Raw genomic sequence first — 25,018 nt, forward strand, 5'->3', positions numbered from 1 at the left:
GATCTTCCCCGAGGTCGTCTTCTACAAGTCTTTCCACTCGTCTGTAAAGAATTCGCGTTAGTATTTTGCAGCCGTGGCTTATTAAACTGATAGTTCGGTAATTTTCACATCTGTCAGCATCTGCTTTCTTTGGGATTGGAATTATTATATTCTTCTTGAAGTCTGAGGGTATTTCGCCTGTTTCATACATCTTGCTCACCAGATGGTAGAGTTTTGTCAGGACTGGCTCTCCCAAGGCCGCCAGTAGTTCCAATGGAATGTTGTCTACTCCAGGGGCCTTGTTTCGATTCAGGTCTTTCAGTGCTCTGTCAAACTCTTCACGCAGTATCATATCTCCCATTTCATCTTCATCTACATCCTCTTCCATTTCCATAATATTGTCCTCAAGTACATCGCCCTTGTTTAGACCCTCTATATACTCCTTCCACCTTTCTGCTTTCCCTTCTTTGCTTAGAACTGGGTTTCCATCTGAGCTCTTGATGCTCATACAAGTGGTTCTCTTATCTCCAAAGGTCTCTTTAATTTTCCTGTAGGCAGTATCTATCTTACTCCTAGTAAGATAAGCCTCTACATCCTTACATTTGTCCTCTAGCCATCCCTGCTTAGCCATTTTGCACTTCCTGTCGATCTCATTTTTGAGACGTTTGTATTCCTTTTTGCCTGCTTCATTTACTGCATTTTTATATTTTTTCCTTTCATCAACTAAATTCAATATTTCTTCTGTTACCCAAGGATTTCTACTAGCCCTCGTCTTTTTACCTATTTGATCCTCTGCTGCCTTCACTACTTCATCCCTCAAAGCTACCCATTCTTCTTCTACTGTATTTCTTTCCCCCATTCCTGTAAATTGTTCCCTTATGCTCACCCTGAAACTCTGTACAACCTCTGGTTCTTTCAGTTTATCCAGGTCCCATCTCCTTAAATTCCCACCTTTTTGCAGTTTCTTCAGTTTTAAGCTACAGGTCATAACCAATAGATTGTGGTCAGAGTCCACATCTGCCCCTGGAAATGTCTTACAATTTAAAACCTGGTTCCTAAATCTCTGTCTTACCATTATATAATCTATCTGATACCTTTTAGTATCTCCAGGGTTCTTCCATGTATACAACCTTCTTTCATGATTCTTAAACCAAGTGTTAGCTATGATTAAGTTATGCTCTGTGCAAAAGTCTACCAGGTGGCTTCCTCTTTCATTTCTTAGCCCCAATCCATATTCACCTACTATGTTTCCTTCTCTCCCTTTTCCTACACTCGAATTCCAGTCACCCATGACTATTAAATTTTCGTCTCCCTTCACTATCTGAATAATTTCTTTTATTTCATCATACATTTCTTCAATTTCTTCGTCATCTGCAGAGCTAGTTGGCATATAAACTTGTACTACTGTAGTAGGTGTGGGCTTCGTATCTATCTTGGCCACAATAATGCGTTAACTAAGCTGTTTGTACTAGCTAACCCGCGTTCCTGTTTTCCTATTCATTATTAAACCTACTCCTGCATTACCCCTATTTGACTTTGTGTTTATAACCCTGTAGTCAGCTGACCAGAAGTCTTGTTCCTCCTGCCACCGAACTTCACTAATTCCCACTATATCTAACTTTAACCTATCCATTTCCCTTTTCAAATTTTCTAACCTACCTGCCTGATTAAGGGACCTGACATTCCACGCTCCGATCCGTAGAACGCCAGTTTTCTTTCTCCTGATAATGACATCCTCTTGAGTAGTCCCCGCTCGGAGATCCGAATGGTGGACTATTTTACCTCCGGAATATTTTACCCAAGAGGACGCCATCATCATTTAATCATACAGTAAAGCTGCATGCCCTTGGGAAAAATTACGGCTGTAGTTTCCCCTTGCTTTCAGCCGTTCGCAGTACCAGCACAGCAAGGCCGTTTTGGTTATTGTTACAAGGCCAGATCAGTCAATCATCCAGACTGTTGCCCTTGCAACTACTGAAAAGGCTGCTGCCCCTCTTCAGGAACCACACATTTGTCTGGCCTCTCAACAGATACCCCTCCGTTGTGGTTGTACCTACGGTACGGCTATCTGTATCGCTGAGGCATGCAAGCCTCCCCACCAACAGCAAGGTCCATGGTTCATGGGGGGGATTAATATGTGTAGGATGTAATGTATTTTGACAAGCATCAATTTACCGTTTAATTACTACTTGTAAGGCTAAGATCTAGATGTATTTTATGTTTGTAACTATACTTCCATCCATGAACCATGGACCTTGCCGTTGGTGGGGAGGCTTGCGTGCCTCAGCGATACAGATGGCCGTACCGTAGGTGCAACCACAACGGAGGGGTATCTGTTAAGAGGCCAGACAAACATGTGGTTCCTGAAGAGGGGCAGCAGCCTTTTCAGTAGCTGCAGGGGCAACAGTCTGGATGATTGACTGATCTGGCCTTGTAACATTAACCAAAACGGCCTTGTTGTGCTGGTACTGCGAACGGCTGAAAGCAAGGGGAAACTACAGCCGTAATTTTTTCCGAGGACATGCAGCTTTACTGTATGATTAAATGATGATGGCGTCCTCTTGGGTAAAATATTCCGGAGGTAAAATAGTCCCCCATTCGGATCTCTGGGCGGGGACTACTCAAGAGGACGTCGTTATCAGGAGAAAGAAAACCAGCGTTCTACGGATCGGAGCGTGGAATGTCAGATCCCTTAATCGGGCAGGTAGGTTAGAAAATTTAAAAAGGGAAACGGATAGGTTAAAATTAGATATAGTGGGAATTAGTGAAGTTCGGTGGCAGGAGGAACAAGACTTTTGGTCAGGTGAATACAGGATTATAAATACAAAATCAAATAGGGGTAATGCAGGAGTAGGTTTAATAATGAATAAAAAAATAGGAGTGCGGGTTAGCTACTACAAACAGCATAATGAACGCATTATTGTGGCCATGATAGACACAAAGCCCATGCCTATTACAGTAGTACAAGTTTATATGCCAACTAGCTCTGCAGATGATGAAGAAATAGGTGAAATGCATGACGAGATAAAAGAAATTATTCAGGTAGTGAAGGGAGACGAAAATTTAATAGTCATGGGTGACTGGAATTCGTCAGTAGGAAAAGGGAGAGAAGGAAACATAGTAGGTGAATATGGATTGGGGGGAAGAAATGAAAGAGGAAGCCGCCTTGTAGAATTTTGCACAGAGCGTGACTTAATCATAGATAACACTTGGTTCAAGAATCATAAAAGAAGATTGTATATCTGGAAGAATCCTGAGATACTAAAAGGTACCAGATAGATTATATAATGGTAAGACAGAGATTTAGGAACCAGGTTTTAAACTGTAAGACATTTCCAGGGGCAGATGTGGACTCTGACCACAATCTATTGGTTATGAACTGCAGATTGAAACTGAAGAAACTGCAAAAAGGTGGGAATTTAAGGAGATGGGATCTGGATAAACTGAATGAACCAGAGGTTGTAGAGAGTTTCAGGGAGAGCATAAGGGAAGAATTGACAGGAATGGGAGAAAGAAATACAGTAGAAGAAGAATGGGTAGCTCTGAGGGATGAAGTAGTGAAGGCAGCAGAGGGTCAAGTAGGTAAAAAGACGAGGGCTAATAGAAATCCTTGAGTAACAGAAGAAATATTGAATTTAATTGATGAAAGGAGAAAATATAAAAATGCAGTAAATGAAGCAGGCAAAAAGGAATACAAACGTCTCAAAAATGAGATTGACAGGAAGTGCAAAATGGCTAAGCAGGGATGGCTAGAGGACAAATGTAAGGATGTAGAGGCTTGTCTCACTAGGGGTAAGATAGATACTGCCTATAGGAAAATTAGAGAGACCTTTGGAGAAAAGAGAACCACTTGTATGAATATCAAGAGCTCAGATGGCAACCCAGTTCTAAGCAAAGAAGGGAAGAAGGGAAGGCAGAAAGGTGGAAGGAGTATATAGAGGGTTTATACAAGGGCGATGTACTTGAGGACAATATTATGGAAATGGAAGAGGATGTAGATGAAGATGAAATGGGAGATAAGATACTGCGTGAAGAGTTTGACAGAGCACTGAAAGAACCAAGCGTTTAGCAAACAGAACACAGCATGTTGTTATCAATGGAGAGACGTCTACAGACGTTAAGGTAACCTCTGGCGTGCCACAGGGAAGTGTTATGGGACCATTGCTTTTCACAATATATATAAATGACCTAGTAGATAGTGTCGGAAGTTCCATGCGGCTTTTCGCGGATGATGCTGTAGTATACAGAGAAGTTGCAGCATTAGAAAATTGTAGCGAAATGCAGGAGGATCTGCAGCGGATAGGCACTTGGTGCAGGGAGTGGCAACTGTCCCTTAACATAGACAAATGTAATGTATTGTGAATACATAGAAAGAAGGATCCTTTATTGTATGATTATATGATAGCCGAACAAACACTGGTAGCAGTTACTTCTGTAAAATATTTGGGAGTATGCGTGCGGAACGATTTGAAGTGGAATGATCATATAAAATTAATTGTTGGTAAGGCGGGTACCAGGTTGAGATTCATTGGGAGAGTGCTTAGAAAATGTAGTCCAGCAACAAAGGAGGTGGCTTACAAAACACTCGTTCGACCTATACTTGAGTATTGCTCATCAGTGTGGGATCCGTACCAGATCGGGTTGACGGAGGAGATAGAGAAGATCCAAAGAAGAGCGGCGCGTTTCGTCACAGGGTTATTTGGTAACCGTGATAGCGTTACGGAGATGTTTAATAAACTCAAGTGGCAGACTCTGCAAGAGAGGCGCTCTGCATTGCAGTGTAGCTTGCTCGCCAGGTTTCGAGAGGGTGCGTTTCTGGATGAGGTATCGAGTATATTGCTTCCCCCTATTTATACCTCCCGAGGAGATCACGAATGTAAAATTAGAGAGATTAGAGCGCGCACGGAGGCTTTCAGACAGTCGTTCTTCCCGCGAACCATACGCGACTGGAACAGGAAAGGGAGGTAATGACAGTGGCACGTAAAGTGCCCTCCGCCACACACCGTTGGGTGGCTTGCGGAGTATGAATGTAGATGTAGACGTAGATGTAGAAAAAAGGCCCCGGGAGTAGACAACATTCCATTAGAACTACTGATGGCCTTGGGAGAGCCAGTCATGACAAAACTCTACCATCTGGTGAGCAAGATGTATGAGACAGGTGAAATACCCTCAGACTTCAAGAAGAATATAATAATTCCAATCCCAAAGAAAGCAGGTGTTGACAGATGTGAAAATTACCGAACTATCAGTTTAATAAGTCACAGCTGCAAAATACTAATGCGAATTCTTTACAGACGAATGGAAAAACTGGTAGAAGCGGACCTCGGGGAAGATCAGTTTGGATTCCGTAGAAATGTTGGAACACGTGAGGCAATACTAACCTTACGACTTATCTTAGAAGAAAGATTAAGAAAAGGCAAACCTACGTTTCTAGCATTTGTAGACTTAAAGAAAGCTTTTGACAATGTTAACTGGAATACTCTCTCTCAAATTCTGAAGGTGGCAGGGGTAAAATACAGGGAGCCAAAGGCTATTTACAATTTGTACAGAAACCAGATGGCAGTTATAAGAGTCGAGGGGCATGAAAGGGAAGCAGTGGTTGGGAAAGGAGTAAGACAGGGTTGTAGCCTCTCCCCAATGTTATTCAATCTGTATATTGAGCAAGCAGTAAAGGAAACAAAAGAAAAATTCGGAGTAGGTATTAAAATTCATGGAGAAGAAGTAAAAACTTTGAGGTTCGCCGATGACATTGTAATTCTGTCAGAGACAGCAAAGGACTTGGACGAGCAGTTGAACGGAATGGACAGTGTCTTGAAAGGAGGATATAAGATGAACATCAACAAAAGCAAAACAAGGATAATGGAATGTAATCAAATTAAATCGGGTGATGCTGAGGGAATTAAATTAGGAAATGAGACACTTAAAGTAGTAAAGGAGTTTTGCTATTTAGGGAGTAAAATAACTGATGATGGTCGAAGTAGAGAGGATATAAAATGTAGACTGGCAATGGCAAGGGAATCGTTTCTGAAGAAGAGAAATTTGTTAACGTGGAGTATAGATTTAAGTGTCAGGAAGTCGTTTCTGAAAGTATTTGTATGGAGTGTAGCCATGTATAGAAGTGAAACATGGACGATAACTAGTTTGGACAAGAAGAGAATAGAAGCTTTCGAAATTTGGTGCTACAGAAGAATGCTGAAGATAAGGTCGGTAGATCAAGTAACTAATGAGGAGGTATTGAATAGGATTGGGGAGAAGTGAAGTTTGTGGCACAACTTGACTAGAAGAAGGGATCGGTTGGTAGGACATGTTTTGAGGTCTCAAGGGATCACAAATTTAGCATTGGAGGGCAGCGTGCAGGGTAAAAATCGTAGAGGGAGACCAAGAGATGAATACACTAAGCAGATTCAGAAGGATGTAGGTTGCAGTAGGTACTGGGAGATGAAGAAGCTTGCACAGGATAGAGTAGCATGGAGAGCTGCATCAAACCAGTCTCAGGACTGAAGACCACAACAACAACAACAGCATCTATACTTGGCATTTGCAAAAGCTATCATATTGATGACTCCGCACAAAAAAATCTAAATAAATAAATAAATAAAATAAAATAAACCTAATTGGTACAAAATTCCAAAAAGAAATGTTCATGTGAAAGTGAAATACAACCTACACCTTTCACAAATGGCATGAAGACAACCACAATAGAGGTAATGAAGTTAGTCTGATGGTACTAGACTTACAAAAAACTTGTTATACTTATGCCTACTAAAGAAACTTTGCAGTGATATCTGAGAGATTTGGTACATGACCTGAAAACTTCATGATTGTCATAATGCTGAATTTTGCCTCAGGCATTAATTAACAAAAATATTAGAATATTCTGGTCTTGGAAACTGACATACGGCCGGGAGAGCAGTGTGCTGACCACATGCCCTTCCACTTCTGCATCCAGTGATGCCTATGGGCTGAGGATGACACGGTGGCCAGTCGGTACCATTTGGCCTGTTCGGGAGGAGTTGAGCGTTTTTTTTTTTTTTTTTTTTTTTTTTTTTTTTGTAAGAACATCAGGACAAACTGATCGATGTTTCAGGTAAGAGGTGTAGTGTAACATAAGATTTCCTGGAATAACATGTACCATTATTCTCCTCTTAGGCCAACGAAAGATGATCGTGTGAGTTGAAAATGTTCTTGCTAGCTATTAGTAGCAGATGCATACTGTGTTCACACTTTTTGGGTTGATGTGCAGATAGTAAGGAAGAAAGCTACATAAGAAGTTACATACTAAGCTACTGAAATCTTCAACTCATAGTTTCGAAAGTACAAATATCCAAGTTTCTAATACACGGGATGATGTCAAGGCTTCAGATCATTGTAAAGAATTTACTGAAGTAAATACTATGTATTGATAGCAACAATACCACGGCGTAGGTGCAAGTTCATAAGTTGGCACTACGAGACACCGACGACAGTCCCCTCTAGCCAGCGCTGTGGAGGTCTACGAGTGTCGCTCCAGATTCAGCCCATTTGATTCCGAGGAGACGACCTAGCAACACTGTTTCTACTTCATAGGGGTTCATTACTGACTTTGCTACTTCAATGATAGTTTGTCGTACTACTAGTGGCTATTAACGTTGATGCCTATCCAGTCGCACCTACGGGCTCTTCAGTGTAAAGTTACGTATGTAATTGACTAATAATTAAATGTACTTTCACATAAAAAGCTGTACTGAGAATCTTACCTCACCTGCTCCTGCTCACTTCCTACATTCAGCATCCCCATTTAGTTTACAGGAGCAGACGCACGTGCCACCTTCCAGGCGGGATACAAAAGCTGGCAACGAGGTTTCCCCTTACCTCTCCTATCACTGAATTTTTGCTCGGTACTGCTTCAGCTTTTTTGTGATATCCCCGTGTGACCGTGTGAGTGTATGGCTGCTTCCCCCAGTCCACAGGAACAGGCTTTGCTGTCCGATCTCGTACATTTTCAGGCTCAGCAAATGACGCAGCTGCTTGCTGCCATAAATGGACTGGTCATACTACAAACTGCAGCTCCTACGGTGCCTCCGATGCCACCGCCTGTACCGACGCTGTACCAATGCCGTCGCCGACGGCGCCGCCATTTCGTGCCTTCAATCCTGACGCTGAACACTGGCCAGAAAACATCGCCCAGCTCAAGGCACACTCTGCAGCATACAAGATACCAGGTACAGAGCGGCTTGCCTTTTTCATTGCCAACGTGGGTGTTGCGTTATACCGTGTGCTCGTCAAGTTGTTTCCCACCACCCGCTCAGAAACTAAAATGTATGATGAAGTGATTGATTCTTTGAACTCCCTCTTACGCGATAGTGTAAATGTTGTAGCTGCACGCTACAAATTCTTTCGCCTCCAGCGTGGCCCTGCTCAGTCGAATAAATCTTGGTTAGCGGACCTTCAGGGACTAACTTCTGATTGTAACTTTAATTTCTCGTGTGGATGATTATATGTGGATATAATGATTAGACACGCTATTGCGCAGAATGTGGCAGATCACAGCATCTGAGAGGAAATCCTCGAATTTAAAAACCCGTCTTTGCAGGAAGTAGTGGACATGCTAGACAGACAAGATACATTAGACATGGCTACTTCCACATTCAACTGTTATCGCGGCACAACACGTGCCCTTCTGCCTGGCTCCAGCACGGCCAGCCATGCCGCACCGCTCGTGCACACAAACAAATTTCACTCCTGGCACCTACTCAGAAACTGAAATCATGTCCGAACTGCTTTTATACCCACCCACGGGACAATTGCCCATCCTGTCAAGCACAGTGTTATTTTAGTAATAAGAAAGGACACATGCAAGCTGTGTATAGTAAGGGTACCTCTAATTCACAACTTGTCTCTCGTTCATGTGGCTCGCATGGGTGTCACTGCAACGGCAACCGCCATGGTCATGATTCACATCAGCCTATCGACGTTTATGCCATTTATTCAAAGCCTTCTGCTTCACATGCGTCAACAGCTCATCATGTGGATCAAGTTTTGCCAGACACTTCCTTTCGCATTGAGCACAATGCGAGGAAACTTTTTGTCACTTTGTACATTAGTGGACGTTCTGTTCGCATGCAGCTGGACACTGGTGCGTCGGTTTCTTTACTGAACAAATCAACATATGACTTGCTGGTTCGTCCTCGCTTCGTCGTTCACATTCCACACTGACTGCATCTACTGGACAGGAAATTTCAGTGCTCGGCTTGTGTAGTTTGCAAGCCACGTATGGTACAATGACCCATACAGTGTTTTTCCATGTGCTCCACTCTAGTGATGCTACGAACATTTTTGGCATGGGCGCATTTGAACTTTTTGGCCTCGCAATTCAGGACAATGTACCTTGCATCAACGCTAGTGACCATGCAGACAGTGTTGCCGCACTGTGCGATGATTTTGCTGAACTCTTTTCTGATGGCCTTGGTTGTGCCACAGACTTTGCAGCGCATGTTGTACTTAAAGACAATGCCATGCCTGTTTTCCGGTGCGCACGCCTGGTACCGCAGGCACTGCGCGACACCGTAGCTGCTGAACTTACGCATTTGCAAGAAGTGGTGTCATTGCACCTGTTTCTACCTCGTCATAGGCTTCACCTATAGTTTGTGTGAAGAAACCAAACGGTCGTCTCCGTATTTGTGCTGACTTTAAGTCTACAGTATATCCCCACAGACAGTGGTAGCTACACTTCCCTTACCAGGTCCTGAAGACATTTTTGATAAGCTGGGTGAGGGAAATTTCTTTTCCACGATTGACTTGCGGGACGCATACTTTCAGATTCCACTCGATGAACAGTCGTAGCACTATTTTGTGATCAACACCCACATTGGATTGTTCAAGTTTCGCCACCTTCTGTTCAGTTGTGCTTTGGCTCCTGCTATTTTTCAGTCTTACTTGCAGCAGTTGTGTGCCACTGTCCCTGGCTGCTCTAATTATCTGGATGATATAGTTGTATCAGGTCGCATCCCTGACGAACATTTGCAGAATTTGCATGCCTTATTTACTGTACTTTAGCAGGCAAGACTAAAGTGTAACAGAGACCAGTTGAAAATTTTTCACTATTTAGGACATACGATTAACGGACAGGGTGTCCACCCTCGTCATCACATCTCAGTGCGATTACAGACTTGCCAGCACCCAGGAATTTGTAAGAACTTCAGTCTGTGTTGGCAAAATCACTTATTATATTCAGTTTATACCAAATACGGCACAGATTGCAGCGCCATTGCATCGCCTTCGGCATAAGAACGTTCATTTTGTTTGGTCTTCAGAATGTGTCACTGCTTTCCACAAGCTCAAATCTGCTTTATTGAGTGATCGCTGTTTGATTCCTTTTGATCACACCAAACCGGTTGTTTTGGCTGTAGATGCATCTTCTCACGACATTGGAGAGGTTCTCTCGCACCTCATTAATTCTGTCGATCGCCTGATCGCTTTTGCGTCTAAGTTGCTCAATTCTGCCCAGCAAAACTATTCTCAAATCAAGAAAGATGCTATAGCTATTGTATATGGCGTAACTAACTTTCATGATTTTTTGTATGGTGAGAGTTCTATTTGGTCATCAAGCATAAGCCTTTCATGTCGTCGTCCCACCGGTCAAAGCCAATTACGGCCCGCACTGCACAAAAGTTGGACCGTTGGTCCTTGTTTTCGTCTAACTACAATTGCGAAATTTTGTTTCGGCCTACGGCCCAGCATGGCAATGCTGATGCTTTGTCTCGTCTACCTATCGGTCGTGACGAAGTGTTTGATTCTTCCGAATTGTCCTGCATGTTTATTGATTCACAAGATAAGGACTTAGCTGATCGTTTTCCAGTGGATTTTCGTCGCATTTCTTCAGCGACAGCCGCCGATGCTTCTTTGCAGATTCTTTTGCAGTATATTCATAGTCAATGGCCTCCATCTGCTACACAGATTCGAGATCCCCTTGTACGGCATTACTCCGTGCAACATCACAACTTGTCTGTACACCATGGTGTTATCTTGTTACGAACTGACAATGATCAGTCTCATGTGGTTGTACCTCATTCGTTGCAGTCAGAAATCCTCATATTGCTGCACGCTGGTCATTGTGGTATAGTGCGGACGAAGCAATTAGTGCGTCATCATTGCACTTGGGTCAGCATTGATAAACGAATTGAGAACTTGCTTGCTAATTGTCACTCTTGCGCGGAGCATCAATCTGCTCCCCGCAAGCGCTTCTTTGCGTGACCGACTCCTACTGCGCCCTGGCTGCACGTTCATATTCATTTTGCGGGTCCTTTCTGGGACACCCGCTGGTTGTTGTACCTACGTCTTCTACTACTTCTGCCAGTAGTATTCCAGCTTTGACATCTAGTTTTTGCATTGAGGGCCTTCCTGAAGTTATTGTATCAGAAAATAGCCCCAATTTGTGTCCTCAAAGTTTGAAGCGTTCTGTGTTGCTAATGGCATTCGCCATCTGACCTCGGCCCCGTTCCACCCCCAGTCGAACGGTGTGGCTGAACGCTTTGTGCATACGTTTAAGTCGCAGATGAGCAAATTGCGCTCCATGCACTCTCGCGAACATGCTTTTCCCAGCGGAATTGCTACATGGCCGCGCCCATCGGTCGCTCCTGTAGCTACAGCACCCGCCACCGCGCGCTCCCACTCCTTCGCCTCGTTCTGGCTTGGCGCCGCATGATTTGGTGTTCTATAGCATTTTCTCTGGCAGGCAGTGCTGGTAGCAGGAGCGCATTCTTTGCCAACTTAGCCGCACCTAATTTGTCATTTCTGGTCCTTCTGGCACTGTCAAGCGACAACAGAACCAGATCCATTTGTGCTGTCCTCTGTTTTCTGCTGCTGGTTGTTTTCCGGAAGAATTGGAGGCTTCGCAGCTTCTGCTGCCACAGCCCATGACTCCACCAATGGCACCTCCACCGCTCGTGCGTCTGCCGCAGGCGCGCCTGCCATTGTCACCCCAGCCAGGCCAGTCACCTGCACTGAACGGGCGCCTTTCGCCGCCACCACGGCCCTACCTCCGGCTGTTGTCGCCACCACCTCCGTGTTCACCCGCTGTGCCAGAACCGATGGACACTGAGGCTGCCATCACATTGGCGCCGCCGTTGCCCATGGAGGTCGTTGCTCCGCCTCCTCATCCAAGCATACCCAGTGGAGGTGCGCAGCCCGGGCAGGTTTTCCACAGGGCGTTTTCCTCGCCTCCTCGCAAGCAATTCAGGCTTGTGGGTGGACAGTACCCCAGCAGTTCTGCTGTCCACCCCTCAGCTCCGCCAACCGTGGGTCCCTCCACCCGCCGTCGGAAGCCATACTCAACGACGGTGCATCATTTCAGAGAGGAGGGATGTGGTTTCGATAACAATGATACCACGGCATATGTGCAAATGCATAAGTTGGCACTACGAGACACCGACGACAGTGCCCTCTAGCTGGTGCTGTGGAGCTCTACGAGCGTCGCTCCAGATTCAGCCCATTTGATTCCGAGGAGGCCATTACTGACTTTGTTACTTCAATGATAGTTTGTCCTCCTACTAGTGGCTATTAACGTTTATGCCTATCCAGTCGCATCTACAGACTCTTCAGTGTAAAGTTACATATGTAGGTAGGCATTCTACAGCCCCATATTTACTAGACATTTATTTCTTGTTTTGGACCATACTACCACTTCAGAAAGTTCATAGGAAGAGTTCTGCTTCATCCTGTATAAAATTCTACATTTCATGAAACTTGAAAATCTTGTAGCCTTTAATTATGGAACTAATAAAATGTAACTTGAACCGGTCGTATCATACATATATACCAGGGAATAACAATGTGTCTGGGAATATGAAGCGGAAATAAGTCACAGGCTCAGTTGTAAGTGAAACAAATCACAGGCTTCATTTTAAAGGGAAAATTCTGATATAGCGATACACTGTTCAAATTTGTGGAATCAATATTAGATGAAATTTAGAAAACTGCAGCTTGAATGGTCAAATGTCTGTTTATGTCATGAGGGAGAATAGAGGAAATACTGAAAGTTTTCAAATGGCTGACACTTGAAAAGAGATACTGAGTATCTTGTGAAAATATTCTTAATGTTATAGAAAAAAAATCAGATTGAATTCTTAAGGTAGCAAGAATTCCCCCCCCCCCCCCCCCCCCCCCAGTGATATGTTGTAGGCTGCTGTGCACAGCTCCCGTAGACACTTTAAAGACAAAAAAAGACTGCACACAGAGAGAAATAGAAGCAATCATTCTTCACATGGTGCACAGATTAATGGAACTGTAGGAATCCTAATACGTACAGTGAAACCCCTATTTTATCTTTTTGTACAGTCCAGACAACAAACACAAAACTGAGGAAAATGTAGAATTGAGGGGAATGTTAAAAGCTCCCAAAATATGGGCAAAAACACATGTAATTCGCATATATGATTAAAAATCGCAATCCTTTCCAATACTTTGTATAAATTCTGGCTAAATGAAGAAAATTAAATGTACAATACAATGTTTGTACAATAATTTGTGGTAATGAATTTCATCAGTTCTTAAATAATCACAGGTGTGTAACAGCAAGTAAAAACTCTTCAAAAATTGAAATTGGTATCTGGGCACAAGGTAATCAAGCTGTTTTCCGACATGCCACAAACACAAATTATACAATCAATACACATGTTTTTGAGAGAGAATCCTTTATGCCCACCCAGAAAAAAAAAAAAAACAAGAATTGATTAACATGTTGAATTAAACCAAAAACATCACAGCAGCTAAGTGGTTAAACCATAAGCATAAATGCCGACATCATCCTAATGACATACTTTGTCACCATTGCTGCTATTGTTTAAAGCTTTCCTTATGAGCCACACTTCATATGCTCACCACCGTTAAAGTGTCATTTTAAGCTCGATGAGAGAAACAGAGATGTGAAAAAATGTGATTACTTCCCCAATTGAGGTTACAAGCTTATTAGAAGTCAGCTAAGTGATTTTCTGTACACTGTGTAAAATGTAAATTTGGAAGAAAGCTCAGGTGATAACAGTTTCACTTCATGCCCTTTATCACTGCTGCCTCTCCACACATCCAGTAGGCGAGCTCATTTTCCGTGTGTTGGTGTGGTGTGGTGGCTGCACTGGCTATTGGGTAGTAACTTAACAAGCTGCCAGCCCATAAGAGTTCACTAGCCACAAATGGGCAACATTTCCTCGGCTATGACCAAGAGTATTCTTGAACACTCAGTGTTTGAATTTAAAAGGTTGATGACTGATATTGTTACTAAATACAGTACATCGGAAATACATGCAAAAAAGATGAGACTGAGTTATAAGTGGCACAAGAAAAGGTGGTGGCTGGGCCCCTTCATCAGATATCGACTCAGTCTGGAATATCTTGCATCAACTGTCTTGTTTTTCCATGACAGTGCCTAGCAGTAGCTGTATCATAACTGCACGGTGAAGCTAAATGTTGAAAGCTGTGTTGACAACAACAATTGTGGATTATGTCAGCATTTCCTCTGCCATGTCTCCCCTCTCCACAACGGCCTACAATATTCCCGTAACTCTGCCACCACTCGCGGTGCGAACCATCTATTTTCTGTGCCACTTATAACTCGTTCAGTCACATCACATGTCAATAGGAAGAAAACGGGATCAAGTCAAGTGAGATGTCCAGTAAGAACTTAGAATCAAGGTAAACCATATTAGGAAGAAATGTAAAATCAGGGAATTTTTAGCATTGATGTTATGGGTTTTTAACAGAGGCTACAAATTTATGGTTTAAAACACAAAAAAAGTAAAATCAGACAATGTAAAATTGAAGTTCCACTGCTGTACAATAAATGTGCTTTACAATGATGTATGGAGTATAAACATAGTTGCAAATAATAGATCTGCAAATAATTCTCTCACATCCTTTTAGCAAGAAAATGGATTGTACACCATCATTTAATGAAACTGTTTCCCTACTGTGATCTTTCGGCCTTAAACGTGCCTGAAACTCACAACAGTAATTATCACTGCAGCTACACCAATGAAAGAAAGACCCTCACTAAATAAATAATTCCACGAAATGTGTTACTTGATGTAATAGAATATAAATCAGAAACAGGAAGACGGAAGCTGAGAGACAAATACAAACTTACGACATCATTAATTTCATTCACGTTCTTCATTTCTCGCTGAACCATAAGAAGTCTTCCACTTATGTTCAGCATAATACTTTCAAACTCTTTCGAGGCATGACGACCTATTTCTGTACGTAGCGCAGTTAATGTAACAGACACAACACAAGCAGGATGCACACACAATGCACTGATATCCAAGGCCTGTAGTCTTGTTACTTCCACAGCTCCCACTAAGTGCATGAAAGAGAGGAAAACGATGCATTAAAATAAAATCACACTTTCTATTGGTAATCTCTATTCATGATAAGCATTAAAATCAAAATCTCTAAACAATGATAACAATTTATATCATCTACTAGATGTACTAAAACCATACTTACAAGGTTGGTTATCTCGTGCCAGAAGTGAATAAATAGTAAGCTGTCCATTTGCACAGAATATTATAAGCTTATCCCTGAACATATTCAAAAGTAGTACCTGTGCTGATACTTTAGTGATTTTTGCAAAAGCATTGTCTAGCCTCGCTTCTCGAGGGTATATGCGAATTTCATCTCTATTTTCTATTATGCTGTAACACCCCATCACCAAATGCTCTCGCCACCACATCAGTCCACCAGTCACCACAAAGTCTTTCTCCTGAGTTTCATTTCCAAATAATTTCCATTTGCGGCTGATTAAGGAATAATGTGCTAAACCAGTACGGCCTGCAACAGCTAAATTTTGGCCTTCTGAATCTAGAGCTGTGTACTGCAATAAATGAATTGATTAATAAACAATATTTTAAGATTTTTTACTGTAAAAGTAGCTGAAAAGGACACTAGACTTACTCTTATTGGCCAATTTGTGCTAGAGTATGCAGAAGGAATAGGAACAACAATCCACTGTTTACTGCCCATCAATGTGCTTGTAACAGTAACATTTTCTGTATCTAAAAAGACTTCTCCTGAGCTGTAAAGAGGTGAACGTTGGTCCTTAGGATGCTGATGATAAACTTTCATTAAATTTTCTCCAAGATTGATGTATGTCCGATCTCCACCTTGAAGATACAGGTGCCCCTGATGACTCTGTGCACAGAAATTTATGTACGAATATTTTACTATCAAAGGATTTTTGAGCTTAAGAGTAATATGGAAAATAACATCCAGGAATAAGTAAATCTCGGGGAAATAGTGTTTCCACAATACATAAATCATAAGTGTTGAGGATGGGAACAATGAGGGGGTGTGGAGGTGGAGGGGAGGGGGTGTGGAGGTGGAGGGAGGGGTGTGGAGGTGGTGGGGAGGGGGTGTGGAGAGGGAGGGGAGGGGGTGTGGAGAGGGAGGGGAGGAGGTCTGGAGAGGGAGGGGAAGAGGGTGTGGAGAGGGAGGGGAAGGGGGTGGGGAGGGGGAGGGGATGGGGTGGGGAGGAGGAGGGGAGGGGAAGGGCATGGGGAGGGGGAGTGGAGGGGAGAGGAGAGGGAGGGGGGACTGGGGAAGGGGAGGGAAGGGGTGACTAGGGGAAGGGGAAGGGGAGGGGGAGGGGGAGGAGAAGGGGAGGGGGATGGGGAGGAGAAGGGGATGGGGAGGGGAATGGGGATGGGGGAGGGGAAGGGGAATGTGGGAGGGCGAGGGGAAGAGGAATGGGGGAGGGGAAGAGGAATGGGGGAGGGGAAGAGGAATGGGGGGGGAAAGGGTTGGGGGAGGGGAAGAGGATTGGGGGAGGGGAAGAGGATTGGGGGAGGGGAAGAGGATTGGGGAGGGGAAGGGAATGGGGGAGGTGGAGGGAAAGGGGGATGGGGGAATGGGAGGGGAAGGGGGATGGGGGAAGGGGAGGGGAAGGGGGAGGGGAGGATGGATGGGGAAGGGGGAGGGGAGGATGGATGGTGAAGGGGGAGGGGTGGGGGAAAGGGAGGGGAGGTGGATGGTGAAGGGGGAGGGGAGGTGGATGGTGAAGGGGGAGGGGTGGGGGAGGGGGGAGGAGAGAGGTATCAAAATGTGAACAGTGAAATTCTGTATTTTTGGAATTAAAGTGAAACAATCAGGATCGACTAGTACTATGTACCAAATAATTGTACCAGCAGCAAGTAAATTAATGCCTTATTAACAAGGGGATGTCCTAAGGAGAGGGATTGACTTTTTTAAACCATTTATTTGGTGGTGTACTTGAGGGTGCTAAGTATCACAGTGTGCAGCCGTTCATCAAAGCCGACCCACATTTGTGATTAATGAATGAAACTGAATTTTGCATGATAGCCTAGAGAAGGGGTTGTCACCTTTTTTTCCTTACTGTCCACTTTTATATTTCTGTTAGTACTAAAATTTTCTAATCGCCCACCAGTTCCTCAGTAATGTTGATTTACAAAGTAGCAAAGCAATTTTACAAAATTTACTAAGCGGTGTTAAAGCCAGATAAAGTGTACAATAGTAGTTATATACCAAGTACCCCACATCAAAATGTTATGAAAAGGCAATGAAAATGTTTTTAAAATCCCTTGCCACCTACTGACCACTATGAAAGCTGGAACATCCACTAGTGGGCATTAGTGCCCGGGTTGACAACCACTGCTCTAGAGCCTTAATAATAGCAGCGTTATCACAGCAGCGATTTAGTGTAGCAGTTAAGATCCTTTCCTGATGTGAAGGTTGGGGGTTTCAATCCTGTAACGTGCTTTTAAACTTTTATTTTTAAATCTTTATCGAAATTACTTTGATCATTGTTTTTATTCAGTTAATTTGTTTAAATTAATGTTTTTATTTCTAATATTTAACACATCATTTTATTCATAACTTTAACTTTATTATCTGCTCTCATTTTTTATTATGATAATTCTTTTTTAATTTGGAATCTTCGCCTATGTAATTTTAATTATATTTATTTATCAAACATAATATTTGAAGATTTTAAAATGCTGATTTACTCGTTCAAAAATAAAAGACTAAATAATCAATTTGCACTGGTTGTGCAGCGACATCAAAAATGTATTTTTCATTACAAGATGTATTTTTTTATAGCAACTATCATACATACATTTAAAATATAAATATTTGTGTACTATGGCAAAAAAATAAAATGAAGATTTAAATGAAAGAAGGTATTATAAAGAAATAGAAGTTAAAATAAAATGAGCAACAGCAGTAATGAATACAGCAATATTGACGAAAATGTAAAATGATAAAATGGAAGAAATTCAATCAAATTTAATACACAAAAATAATAAAAAAACACATACACAAATGCTCCAAATAAAAAAATTATCTAGTAAGAAAAAATGAGAAAAAATAAAAAGTTAATATGATAATTAAAATGATGTGGCAAAGAATGAAGGAACTGAATAAAAACAACAATCAAAGTCATTTTGATAGACTTAAAAATGAAAATTATAAGATAGTATTCGAGCCCACAACTTTCAGCACATCAAGAATTGATCTTAACCAGTGCACTAAGCCACCACCACAATAACACCATTATTAATAAGGCTCAAGAGCATCATGTAAAACTCTTTTTCATTGATTACTCAACAATGAGAGTCCTCTTTGGTGAATGGCTGCTGCGTGTGATACTTGGGATCCTAACCTGCCCCACTGTATAGAGGGTAGAAAGGTAGGTAGGTAGGTGGGTAGGTAGGTAGGTAGGTAGGTAGGGAGGGAGGGAGAGAGAGAGAGAGAGAGAGAGAATGGCTACATATGAGGTGGAGGGGGAGGGGGGGAGAGAGGGGGGGAAGAGGGAAACAGTACAGCGAGGAAGTGGGAAACAGGTTAGTGGAAGTTAAAGTCAGGGGGTTCGCAAGTGAACAGTATGTGCTGAAGAGAGAATTCCCATCTGCATAGGTCAGAGAATCTAGTGCTGGAAGAGAAATCCAAACGGCTCAAGTAGCGAAGCAGCTGTTGAAACCTTTAACGCTGTTGTGCACAGCATGTTTGGCAACTAGATGGTCAACTTCACATTTTGCCATATCTGTCAGTAGCCATTCATGCCAGTAGACAGATTGTTACTTGTCCTGCCCACACAGAATTGAAGCTTAATTAATACATAACATGGCTGCTTTTACACATGGCCCTGCCTTTTATTGGGTAGGAAATGCCGGTGACTGGACTGCAGTAGGAGGCAGTGGGAGACAGTGGGTGAATTTTAAGGACAGGTCTTGCACTTGAGCTGACTACAGAGGAATGACCCATGGGCTGTTGCATTGGCAGCAGTATTGGAATAGGAACGAACAAGGACAGTCCGTATGTCGAATGGACAGTGAAATACAACTTTGAGTGATGTGGATAGGATTTCGGGTAGGACATCCCTAATCTCATGGCACGACGACAGGTAGATGAACCTACTGTGAAAAATATGGGTGAGCTGTTCAAAGCTTTGGTGATACTAGGTGAGAAGGGTGCTGATAGGTGGCTGGCTACCATGGTAACTGTTGTCAGAGGATGAAGTGTGTTGAAGATCTGTTCATGGCTGGAATAGATAGGATTTAGTGCTCTGGTAAGGATTTTGGTATATTTCAACAACTCCTGCTTTCCAATGCATATTTGGTGTTCACAAGTGACAAGGCTGTATGGAAGAAACTTTTTGACGCGAAACAGGAGACAGTTATCAAAGTGGAGTTAATATCAGTGGTTAGTGAGGTCCATATGAACAGACATATTTATGGAGCCATTTGAAAGATAGACATCCCCACCTAGGAAGAAAACTCATTAAGTTGAGAAAGACCAGGACCTCCACCTCCCCAAAATCCTACCCACGTCACCCCAGTTGTGCTCTGCTGCCCATCCATCCTAAGAATATCTTTGTCCATCCCTATTCCAAGTCCAATTCTTCATCTCATGGTTCATTCCCATGTGGTCGACACAGGTGCAAGATCTGTCCCATGCATCTCACCCACTACCACCTACCACAGTGCAGTAAATGTCATTTCCTACCCTATAAAAGGCAGAGCCTTGTTTGAAAGCAGCGATGTTACATATCAGCTAAGCTGAAATTACTGTACTTGACAAGTATCCAACTGCCTACTCACAGGAATGGCCGCCAACAAATTATGGCAAACTGCAAACCATCCAGATGCTTCGCACTACAACACAAATGACTTCAACAGCTGCTCCACTGTGCGAACCATTTGGATACTCCCTTTCAGCACTAGTTTCTCTGAACTATGCAGGTGGGAATTCTACCTCCAGTGTATGCTGCACTCTTGTGATCCCCTTGTCTAAACCTCCACTCACCTGTTTTCTGTTGTCTCATCTAAACTTTTTTCTTCTCTCTTCTGTCCACAACATTCCTTCCCCGTCTAAATCATATACTGCATTCTCCCACCACTTTCCCCCCAACTCCATGTTGGCATTCCTCCCCCACCACTGCCCCACCCCTTTTTTCCAACCCTCCCTCTTTTTCCGTCTCCCTTCTCATTTTCACCTTTGTCTCCTTTCCTTCTCTCCCTTCCCTTCCTCTACCTTTTATAGGCTCTACTCTCTGAATTTCTTTCACCTTGTTGTGCAACCCCTGAGTCATCTTTCGAGAGACCTGCCTCACACTTTCCTCACCTCGTGTTTCCCTGCCTACCCTCTATCCACATGCATATGCCCAGGCAACTGATGTCAATAATCAACAGCCAGTCTCGTTGTGGCCACAGGTGCGTGCGTTTGTGTGTTGGTGTGAGTGGATGTGTGTACTTCTACTACAGAAAGAGTAAAGGTCTAAACGTTTTCTGTTGCACGTTTGTATGCACCACATGGGAATTTACACATTGTAATACACATACAAATTCAGTATGCACACAGTAGATTCATTAAGTAGCAGCATTACCTCAAAACAAAATTTCTTAAAAAATGTATTATCATGCTAGTTTTCATCACACATCCCTTCCCTTGTAACACACATCTACATCTACGTGATTACTCTGCTATTCGCAATAAATTGCATGGCAGAGGTTTAATGAACCAACTTCAAGCTGTCTTTCTACCATTCCATTCTTGAATGGCGAGCGGGAAAAAACGAGCACTTAAATTTTTCTGTGCAAGCCCTGATTTCTCTTATTTTATCATGATGATCACTACTCCCTATGTAGGTGGTTGCCAACAGAATGTTTTCGCAATCGAAGGAGAAAACTGATGATTGAAATTTCATGAGAAGATCCCTTCGCAACGAAAAACACCTTTGTTTTAATGATTGCCATTCCAATTCACATATCATGTCTGTGTCACTATCTCCCCTATTCTGCGATAATACAAAACGAGCCGTCCTTCTTTGTACTTTTTCAATGTCATCTGTCAGTCCTACCTGATGCACACCCCACACTGCACAGCAATACTCCAGAATAGGGCGGACAAGTGTGGTGTAAACAGTCTCTTGCCTGTTGCACCTTCTAAGTGTTCTGCCAATGAATCACAGCCTTTGGTCTGCTCTGCCACAACATTATCTATGAGATTGTTCCAATTTAGGTTATTTGTAATTGTAATCCCTAAGTATTTAGTCAAATTTACAGCCTTCAGATTTGTGTGACTTATCGCATAATCGAAAATTAGTGGATTTCTTTTAGGACTCATGTGAATAATTTCACACTTTTCTTTGTTCAGGGTCAACTGTCACTTTTCGTACCATACAGATATCTTACCTAAATTATTTTGCAATTCGGTTTGGTCATCTGATAACTTTACAAGATGGTAAATGACAGCATCATCTGCAAACAATCTAAGATGGCTACTAAGATTGTCTCCTATATTGTTAATATAGATCAGGAACAATAGAGGGCCTGTAACACTTCCTTGGAAAATGCCGGATATTACTTCTGTTTTACTTGACAACTTTCCATCTATTACTATGAACTGTTACCTTTCTGACAGGAAATCATGAATCCAGTCGCAGAACTGAGGTGATATTCCATAGGCATGCTGTTTGGTTAGAAGATGCTTGTGAGGAACGGAATCAATTTGTCATCCCCTGACGATAGCACTCATTACTTCATGAGTATAATGAGCTATTTGTGTTTCAAAAGAACTATATTTTATGAATCCGTGCTGACCACGTGTCAATAAATTGTTTTCTTCGAGGTACTTCATAATGTTCAAATACAGTATATGTTCCAAAACCCTACTGCAAAATGACATTAATGATATGGGCCTGTAATTCAACGGATTACTCCTACTTCCCTTTTTGGGTATTAGTGTGGATTGAGCAATTTTCAGTCTTTAGGTACAGATCTTTCAGTGAGCGAGCGGTTGTATATAATTACTAAGAATGGAGCTATTTTATCAGCATACTCTGAGAGGAACCTGACTGGTATACAATCTGGACTAGACGCCTTGCCTTTATTATGTGATTTAAGCTGCTTTGCAACACCGAGTATATCTACTATGTTTCTCATCTTGGCAGTTGTTCTTGATAGGAATTCAGGAATATTTACTTCGTCTTCTTTGGTGAAGGAGTTTCGGAAAACCATGTTTAATAACTCTGCTTTAGTGACACTGTCATCAGTGACTTCACCATTGTTATTGCACAGTGAAGGTATTGATTTCGTCTTGCAACTAGTGTGCTTTATGTATGACCAGAATCTTTTTGGGTTTTCTGCCAGATTTCAAGACAGAGTTTCCTTATGGAAATTATTAAAAGCATTTCGCATTGAAGTATGTGCTATATATCGAACTTCTGTAAAACTTCGGCAGTCTTGGGAATTTTGCGTTCTTTTAAATTTGGCATGCTTTTTTTGCTGCTTCTGCAACAGCCATCTGACCCATTTTGTGTACCATAGGGGATCAGTACCATCACATATTAATTTAATGTGGTATATATATCTCTCAATTGCTGTTGATACTATCTCTCTGAAATCATTCCATAACTTTTCTACACTTTCATGATCAGATTGGAAGGAGTGAAAACTGTCTGTTAAAACAGCATTTTTATCAGCTTTTTTAAATAGATATACTTTGTGTCTCTTTTTGGCAGTTGTAGGTTTTATGGCATTCAGCCTATTAGCAACTGCCTGGTGGTTGCTAATCCCCGTATTCGTCACGATTTGTCCAGGATTATTTATTGCTAAGAGGTCAAGTATGCTTTCACAACCATTTATGCTTCGAGTGGCCTCATGAACTAAATGTTCAAAATAATTTTCTGAGAAAGCATTCAGTACAATTTTGGATGATGTTTTATGCCTGCTGCCAGCTTTAAGCACATAATTTTTCAAGCATATCGAGAGTAGATTGAAGTCATCACCGACTATAACTGTATGAGTGGGGTACCTATTTGAAATGAGACTCAAGGTTTCTTTGAACTGTTCAGCAACTATATCTTCTGAGTTGGGGGAGTCAATAAAGCGATCCAATTAATAGTTCAGTCCGATTGTCAAGTATAACCTCTACCCATGCTATTTCGCAGGAAATATCTACTTCAATTTCACTACATGGCAAACTACTACTGACAGCAATAAATACTCCACCACCAACTGTATTTAATCTATGCTTTCTGAAGACTGGTAGATCATTTGAAAAAATTTCATCTGAACTTATTTCCGGCTTTAGCCAGCTCTCTGTACCTATAACTATTTGAGCTTTAGTGCTTTCTATTAGGGCTTGGAGCTCTGGTTCTTTCCCAACACAGCTACGACAATTTACAACTACAGTACCAATCGTAACTTACAGTACCGATAGTAACTTACTGTGTTTTACCTGTCCCTTTTAGACGGACGCCATTACTGTGGTTCCCTGGGACCCTCTAACCTAAAAAACTGCCCAGTCCCTTCCACACAGTCCCCACTACCTGTGTAGCCGCTTCCTGTGTGCAGTGGACTCTTGACCTATTAAGCGGAACCCGGAAACCTGCCACCCAATGATGAAAGTGAAGGAATCTGCAGCCTATGTGTACACAGAACTGCCTGAGCCTCTGATTCAGATCCTCCACTCAGCTCTGCACAAATGGACCACAGTCAGTTCTAATGATGATGCTGCAGATGGTGAGCTCTGCCTTAATCTCACAAGCAAGACTGGCAGTCTTTACCATTGCTGCTAGCCGCCCAAAACCAGAGAGAATCTCCTCTGATCCAAAGCGACACACGTCATTGGTACTGACATGAGGTACCACCTGCAGTTGGCTGCACCCTGTACTCTTCATGGCATCCAGAAGCACCCTTTCCACATCCGGAATGACTGCCCCCAGTATGCACATGGAGTGCACACTGGTTTCCTTCCCCTCCTTGGCAGCCATGTTCCTAAGGGGCCCCATTACGCACCTAAAGTTGGAGTTGTCAATTCCCAGCAAACCCACCCTTTGTGAGTGCCCAAACCTTGCGAGCTGAGAAGCTTCCTCTGGAACAGGGTGGACAACTGCATCCAGCTCAGAAACATCCTGAGCCACAGATAACAACTGAAACTTGTTCGTCAAACGAACTAGGGAGGCCCTACAATTGGCCCTTCGGAAAGTTTTTTGCTGCCTGCCAGACTTTGGAATGATCTCCCACTCAACCAATTGGTGAGGGGCCAACCTCAGTGCAGTCAGGCTCCAGGGCAGCCACAGCAGTGGACCGATTGGGGGACACATGGGACATGCTCGATGTCCCTTGCACCCCTGCGTCCAACTCCCCACAGTGATGCCCCTTGGCAGCAGCCTCAAGCTGTGTGATGGAAGCCAATGCAGCCTGGAGCTGTGAGTGAAGGGTCACCAACTAAGCTCACATCTGTACACAGCAGTCACAGTTCCTATCCATTACTGCAGTCGCTCCTGTTTGAAGCTCATAAAAATATCTAACAAACTAATGGCATACTCAGCTTATTAGCAGCAGGAATACGAAGTGCTCTCTCACTAACAGTCTAAATGACACTGAGCTATATAAACTAAAACACACAAAAGCCTATACGATACGATGGTTGATAACAGTACCGAACGCTACGCTGTTGTTAAAATAAAAGCTTGTGCCTAGTAAGCACTTGAACATGCAAGAAATTACAAAAATAATCTAGTAACTGCATAGGTATCTGTAAATAA

The 25,018-nt window shown here is 42.7% G+C and overlaps 1 protein-coding gene across 1 annotated transcript in view; it reads right to left on the reverse strand.

Moving 5' to 3' along the window:
• LOC126263131 (guanine nucleotide exchange factor subunit Rich) overlaps positions 1-25,018 on the reverse strand; it is a 321,707-nt gene that overhangs the window by 182,032 nt on the left and 114,657 nt on the right. Inside the window, exons 9-11 of the mRNA XM_049960154.1 lie at positions 15,904-16,140; positions 15,457-15,823; positions 15,095-15,306 (exon numbers count right to left, since the gene is read on the reverse strand). Coding sequence (XP_049816111.1) covers positions 15,095-15,306; positions 15,457-15,823; positions 15,904-16,140 — 816 coding nt within the window. The remainder of the gene's footprint in view (positions 1-15,094; positions 15,307-15,456; positions 15,824-15,903; positions 16,141-25,018) is intronic.

Source organism: Schistocerca nitens, chromosome 6 (genome assembly GCF_023898315.1).
Source record: "Schistocerca nitens isolate TAMUIC-IGC-003100 chromosome 6, iqSchNite1.1, whole genome shotgun sequence".
Classification (NCBI taxonomy): domain Eukaryota; kingdom Metazoa; phylum Arthropoda; class Insecta; order Orthoptera; family Acrididae; genus Schistocerca; species Schistocerca nitens.